General features: G+C 61.3%; 1 protein-coding gene across 1 annotated transcript; it reads right to left on the bottom strand.

Moving 5' to 3' along the window:
* Positions 1 to 476: 476 nt before the first annotated feature.
* LOC137863875 (tumor necrosis factor ligand superfamily member 10-like) lies at positions 477 to 6,158 on the bottom strand. Its single transcript, XM_068697432.1, has 5 exons — positions 5,863 to 6,158; positions 3,828 to 3,974; positions 3,492 to 3,525; positions 2,866 to 2,973; positions 477 to 2,496 (listed from the first exon to the last, which is right to left on the bottom strand). The coding sequence occupies exons 1-5, from the start codon at positions 6,100 to 6,102 to the stop codon at positions 2,054 to 2,056; spliced, it is 972 nt and encodes a 323-aa protein (XP_068553533.1). The 5' UTR covers positions 6,103 to 6,158; the 3' UTR covers positions 477 to 2,053.
* Positions 6,159 to 6,680: the final 522 nt, after the last annotated feature.

The following is a 6,680-nucleotide window of genomic DNA, read 5'->3' as shown; positions in this document are numbered from 1 at the left end:
AGCATTTCCTTTCCTGGCACCGTGGGGGAGAGCTGCAGATGGGGGGGATGGTGTGGAGGAATGGGGTGAAGGCTGAGCGCCCCAGGTGGGCTCAGCTAGAGTGCACCTCCCCGTGGGGGGCAGAAGCAGGGGTGCATCTCTCTGGGAAAGCCTCAGGCATTCCCAGGGGAGTGGCAGCAGCTGCCCTGGCACAACCTTGGCCTGGGCTGCGGAGCCGTTGGAGAGATTAGGGATGCAAGATGGGACAGGACCAGCGACCGCCTGCAGCGTTCACTGGGGTCTGCCTGCAGCTCTCGGGGATGGAGCTGCTGGAAACCACGCACGCCTGCTCCCCAGGGCAGCCTTGGCACTCACAGCTCTGCCTTGATACCCGACTGACTCTGTCATCAACCTGTCAAGTTTGGGCAGCACCGTGGCTGTTCAGGGGCATAGGGCTGGTTATGCAGGGTGAACCTGATGCAGAGGTGCAAGACCAGTGCTGGAGTACAGGATTTATTTAAACAGGCACCGAGACCCCCACCCCAGAGCTGTGCTGGCAGCAGGGGTACTTGCATCCTTTGTGGGAGTCTGTGCCGCTGGCCTGTCCGTGCAGAACAACTTGCACGCCAACAGCCTTAATATGATACAGAGTACACAAGTAATTACAAAAGTGGGCTGCGTCCACCCCAGTGCCCAAGCCAGCTCTATCATGCTCTGCTTCAACACGTCTTTTGTGTCCATCACATCCTGGGGGTTTAACAACGGGGGTTTGGTCTTGTCCGTGCTCGGCTCCATGCTGCTGCTGCCAGGGCTCAAGCATGGCCTGAGCTGAAATTGTGGAGGGTAACAACCGTGAAGGCTCAGGGTGTGAGCAGGAGAGCAGCTGTGCTGGCCCAACAGGGCTGGGAGGAACAAAACCCGAAGGTCAGAAGCACCTTGGCTTGGCGCTGTCCATCTGAGCTGCACCGTGTCCCGCAGGCTGGACCAGCTCATCTGCAGCACAGCTTAGCATCAGGGGGCTGGGCACCCCTCCGTGCAGCACACTGCTCTCACACAATGCTCATGGAGAGCTGCCACAGGCCAGGCTGCTCCCAAGGAACAGCTGAGCTGGGGGTTCAGCATCTCCTCAGCACTGTCAGGGGTTTGGGTGGGCCACGAAGAAGCACCTGGGGGGGGTCTGCAGGTGCTGGGGCTTGTGCCAGCTGCTGAGGACCGGGCCAGGGGCTGAAGCTCTCCCAGCTTTCTGCTCTTCTGACGGGCTTCCCCGGGCTCCTGGTGGTGTGGCACTCTCGGCGTGATGCATTCACATCTATTTGGGGGCGGAGAGAAGATGCTGAGTGAGACGTGCTGTGCCCTGGGCTCTGTGGATGCAGTGCCACTGAGGACGTCTAATCCACCGAGGCAAGGTGCGCGTCTCTGCCACGTGCCTGGGTGTGGTTGTTTGTGCTGGTAATTAGTCCAGCTCTGTGCCCTGCTCTTTGGCTCCTCAGAAACTGATTGCTGGCACTGGCCCAGGTTGCTAACTAGCCTGAAATGAAACTCCTTTGCTGCTTTCTGGAAGCAGGTGCTGGAGCTGCCCTGTGCCTTCAGGCTGTCAGGGCGGCGGGCAGCCCCGGAGCAGTGCTCACTGTGCCACTGCTCTCTGCTAATCCTGACTTCTGCCCCAAACGCCTCCAGCTCAGGGTCCCGGAGCCTCGCAGCCTGGTTTGCTGGGCCTGCCTGTGCCAAACGTGGATGCAGAGTTGCAGGGGGTTGGTTGTCCTTCCACAGGGAGAACTGGTCTCGCATTTGTGGCTGTGACCCTGTGCCTCTGCTCTGTGGAGGGTCGGGGGGGTGGTTACAAGGTACACTGGTGGTGTGGCTCTTGCAGTCTCACCCAGCTCCAGCAGACACGCAGGGTACGACGCTGTGCCAGGCCCCCCGGCCATGTGGCTGCTGTCCCATACAGGTGAAGGCAACGGGACCAGGAGGGGCTCTCCATTCAGCAGCAGCTCAAATAACAGCTGCTGCCCTGGGCCGCACAGAAGAGTCGACACGGCAGGGGCACAGGGGAGGCGTGAGGATGAGGAGGCAGTCACAGGTCGAGCCGGAAGGCCCCGAAATAGCTGGCTGCTGCGTCGTTGTAGTCAATAGCCAGCGAGGAGACCGAGACAAAGAGCTCATCGCCGGCCTTGAGGTCAAACAGTCCCCCCTGGTAGAGAGCGTGGAGGCCGTAGTCTGCCTCAGGAGCCCAGCACTTGGTGCCGACCCCTTTGAGCAGGAGGATGGGCTGGCTGTAGGACGTCTTCCAGTTGATGCACTGCACGAGCTGGGGGCCGGAGAGGCGGGTGCTGGCCCCCTCGCTGGGGTAGCGAAAGTAGATCTGGGAGTAGACGTAGTACTTGCCCGCCTGGTTGACCCGCAGCCGGCCGTCCCGGTAGGTGATGTTCTGCAGGTGGGAGTGGATGGTGCCGTCCTCCCAGCGAGCGATGGCGTGGCGGCAGGACTGGGAGAGGTTCCCGAAGCGCTTGGAGATCCCTGGGGAGAAGGAAGGGTCAGCAAGGGGAGGGCACTGCGCTGGGAAGCATCCTCCAGGGGCAGGAGGAAGGGATGGGGCAGCCCTTTCACTCTCCCAGGGTCGTGCAGCTCAGAGTGGGGGTAGAGAGCGTGGCCTCAGACCGGAGACCCATGCAATTTGCTCAAGGTGATCCTGTTTGGCAGGGGGGTTGGACCAGGTGATTTTTCAGAGGTCCCTTCCAACCTCGGCCATTCTGGAGAGGAGAAACCTCTCCCCATCTGCCACCAAGTGCAACCTCCCACGCTGAGCCCCCTGCCCTTCGGGTGAGCTCTCCTCCCCGTTCCCACCCTGGAAACTCTCCAGTGCCCTGCTCGCCACCCCCAACTCACCATCCAGGGCCAGGCTCTGCGGGCGGAGGGTGAGATGTGCTGAGGGTTTGCCAGGTGTTTTGGGAGGAACCTGTCCCTCCGAGGTATTGAAGTAGCTCTTCTGCGCCTCTGTGAGGTAAGAGACAAAGGGCTATAGAGGCCAGAGTGCATGGGGACCCCCAGACCCATGCCACCAGAGCATGTCCTTAGCGACCAGAAAGATCTGGGCAGGACTATGCCTCGCTGACCCTACAAAGAAGGTGTTTACTTGGGGATGGAAATATCTGGTCAATTATTATCTCGCATTCTGTGCTGCCCCTTTGGTAGACAGGCTCCCCAGGCTCCAACCAGACCCAGCTGCCCCTCCAACCCGTGCCGAGGGATGTGAGCCCCTTCCCTGCCCGGTGGGACAGTCTGTGCCCCCCGTTCCACCCCAGCTCACAGCCGTGGGGCTGTGCCTGGTGGAGTTTGCCCCGGAGCAGCCCAGCCTGCTGGCAGCCCTGGCCACAAGCTGAGCAGTGCACGCGTGGGCTGTGGCTCCCTCTGCCCAGCTGCACTTTGGGTGCGAGCAAACAGATCCTTCCTTGGCAGCACCAGGGAGCAGAGCCCCGTCCCCTGCCCCAGGTGCTCAGCCAGGACGAACTCACCCTTCACGCTCCTGTGGGCCATGTTCTCCGTCACCTGAACCATTAGAGAAGAAAAAGAGCCCCATGGTTTAAAGGTTTTAAAGGTGCAAAGGACATTCCCTGCTCCCCAGCTCCTCGCATCTTTTCCGTTTTTCACACTGTGCCTTTGGACCCTACCAGCTCCTCGATGCAGAGAGCTGCAGAGGGCCGGGCGTGCAGCTGCACTGCTCTGATCCCGCTGAAATCAAGCCTCTGCCACCCCCTCGTGAGACGGATGGGGAAACTGAAGCAGGGAGGCAAGCAGGAGCCCTCCTGTGGTGTGTCCCACCCTCCCCAACCCCATGGGCCCGTGCTCACCACGGCCACGTAGGCTTTGATGGTGTTGGCCAGCTTGAGGCAAGCCTGGTCGCTGATCAGCTCCTCCAGGTTGGAGCCCTCCTGCTGCTGGTTGATGAGCTGCAGGCACCTCAGCTCCTCCAGGCTCCCTTGTGACTGGGCTTTGAGCTGGAACAGAAACACCCAGACGTCCACGAATTGCACAGAGCAGGCGAAGGCAGTGTGTGTGAGTGTGATTTGGCTGGTGGACGCAGAGGAGATTCCCCTGGAGGGGATGTGTATGGGTTCAGCTGCCTGGCTCCTGCAGTGTCAGGGGTTCTCAGGCACCTTCCCCCTTCCAGGGCTGAGCCGTACTGGCTGGAGGCTGAGCACTCAGCCCAGGCAGGTCTCAAAAACTTTCCTAGTCTGCTAGCTTGTGGTTTGGGATGGGAAGCCTTCCTTCCGTACGATGTGAGCTGCTGCATGGTGAGCTGTGCCTCGCCAGCTGGCTCGCTTCTGACCCCGGTGTCCCAGTGGGGTGAGCTCGGCCGGCTGCTTGGTTGCTGTTCTGCTGTATAGGGTGTGGGAAAACCAAGGCACAGCTGGGACAACTGCGCTGAAATCAGCATGCCAGGAGCCAGGAACGAACACAAGCACCTTGCCCATCCCACCTGTATCACGTTGCTCTGTCCCAGATCAGGACACAGGGCTTGGCCTCGATGTCAGTGTCACCAGCACCCTGTGCTTCCCGAGGGTCCCTGCCTGCTCTAAGCCCTGCAGCTCCCACCAGACCGCTGCCTGCCCCTTGACTGGGATCAGCGGAGACTCTAGTACCAGCAGAAAAGCTACGTGAAATGAGACAAAAAGTCCTTTTTTTTCCTATTGGGCGGGCTGGATTTGCCAGGAGTGCCATGTTTCAGAGGTGGGCTGCAGTGAGGAACACAGAGGAAGTGGTGTGGTGGCTCGTTGGATGACTGCGAAAGCGTGAGCGTAGCCCGAGCAGTTTCGCCTCGTGTGGATTTGGCCAGCCAGGCTGCAGTCGTGCAGAGACGTGCCTGTCTGAGTGGGTGGATGCACAGCGCCTGCTGAGGAAGTCAAGCTCCAAGCAGTGGGGCTGCTCACACGGAGCTCCACAACACGAGCATGACCACGGGCACCAGCTTTATCCCTCTGCCCCACTAACAGCTGCCTGGCCCCCACTGCGATGCTAATTGCCTCGAGGCTGCCTGTGCCACCAGCACTTCTCATTTTGGAGGGCAGCCGCTCTGCCCGCCTTGTCTGGCTCCCCTCCTGGGAAGCACGCACAGGGTAAGGCTTTAAATTAAGTGAAAAGCAGGAGAGAAAATTCTGTAAAACTGGGGGAGGGGGGTGGCAGGGGGAGGACCTGGTGTATGTGTGTGCACCGGGGTGAGGACAGGCTGCTGGGGTTGTTCAGAGACCCCAAATGTGCTGAGCTCTGATTGCCTACACCTAGCACTGATCCCGTGCAGGGACCTGCTGAATAGCCTCCAAAACCATCCGAAAAGGTAAATTCAAGTGGCAATCTTCCTTCATACATTCCCTGAGGCTCTGTCTGCCCCACATTTCCGTCCTCTCATTGCTGCTTTTCATGTAAATCCTTCCCAGTGGGTGCCACATGGGATCCAGGCACGGAAACAAAGCCTGGAGGGGAGTCTGCTCCGAAGGATGCTGGACGGGGCACCAGACAGGCTGTCCCTCCTGCATCCACGGGCAGGACTTCTCCCAATTTTTCCCTTTTTGCTAACAGGATCGGGTTGTTGCAGCAAGGACAGCACCCGGGTGATGGTGATGGGGGGCCCTGAAGCTCTTGGGGCTGGTGGTCTCCAGCAGGCAGCAGTGGGGCAGGGTCACACCTGGTGGTTACGTGCTGGGACCGATCTCCTACCAGCTCCTAAAGAGGTTTTTAGCAGCCCTGCAGGGTGCTGAGCCCCCTTCCCAGGCTCGGGGTGCCCCCTCCCTGCCTCCCGGGGGGGGGCTCCTGCCCCCAGCCCGGCTCCGCCACGAACCCCGAGCCCCCCTCCCGGTCCCGGCAGCTCCGTCCCGGCGGCGGGCTCACCTTGGAGATGGCCATGGTGAAGTAGACGAAGAGGCCGGTGGTGGAGGCGATCTGCAGGGCGACGATGGCCATGACGGCCACGCTGCCCCACAGCGGCCCGCAGCACCGCCGCCTCCGCCGCTTCCCCCCCCCTTCCCAGCGGGGGTCTCCGCCGGGGCCGTCCCCCAGCATGAGGGCCTCGGAGCCGCCACCGGCAGCGGAAAGCCCGTAGGGCCCGGGCCGGGGCTGCTGAGGGGCCATGGCCCGGCCGCCGCTGTGCTCTGAGGGGAAGGGAGCGGCGGCGGGGCGGGCACGGGGCGGGCCCGGCCGGGGGTGGGCCCGGGGCCGTCGGGGGAGCGCTGAGGAGAAGCAGTCCCGGGTCGGGGTGCGGGGCTGGCAGAGGGGAAAGGGTGTTTGGATGAAGCACAGGGGAGCTTTGGCTTTCTCTCCTCTAAGGATGGGGCACGGGGAAGCCGTGGCCTGTCACCCAGCCCCAGCAGGCAGCTGTGGTAGCACCCAGTGGTGTGCTGGGGGCAAATCTGTGGTTTAGGGTGAAATAGGACCTGACTGGGAGCGAGAGGCTGGACCCTGGTGAAACCCCACGATGGGAGAAGCTGCCCCATGGCCCATCACCTCCGAAGCCTTCATGCCACAGCCACCCTCGGCAGGGACACAGAGGCTCATTTTTCTAGCACTCTCACACGATGAATGGCATTTTTTTTCCTTTAAGAAAAGAACTTGGCCCACTCCTCACCCTGCCTGCCAGAAGTGGCACTGTCTTTTCCACTGAATCCTGCAGACGCTGCCTTTCTGCAGACAAATTTCCAGCAGGGAAGCCC

This window comes from Anas acuta, chromosome 13 (genome assembly GCF_963932015.1).
Source record: "Anas acuta chromosome 13, bAnaAcu1.1, whole genome shotgun sequence".
Classification (NCBI taxonomy): Eukaryota; Metazoa; Chordata; class Aves; order Anseriformes; family Anatidae; genus Anas; species Anas acuta.
The sequence above is the reverse complement of the archived record's forward strand: the minus strand, read 5'-3'. Positions and strand labels throughout refer to the sequence as shown.

Excerpts from the sequence above, each read along its gene's own strand:
- LOC137863875 (XM_068697432.1), bottom strand. The coding sequence starts at position 6,102 with ATGGCCCCTCAGCAGCCCCGGCCCGGGCCCTACGGGCTTTCCGCTGCC. Across the intron at positions 3,975-5,862 it reads TCACCATGGCCATCTCCAAG|CTCAAAGCCCAGTCACAAGG; the intron begins GTGAGCCCGCCG and ends TTTCTGTTCCAG. Across the intron at positions 2,974-3,491 it reads GGCCCACAGGAGCGTGAAGG|AGGCGCAGAAGAGCTACTTC; the intron begins GTGAGTTCGTCC and ends CTTACCTCACAG.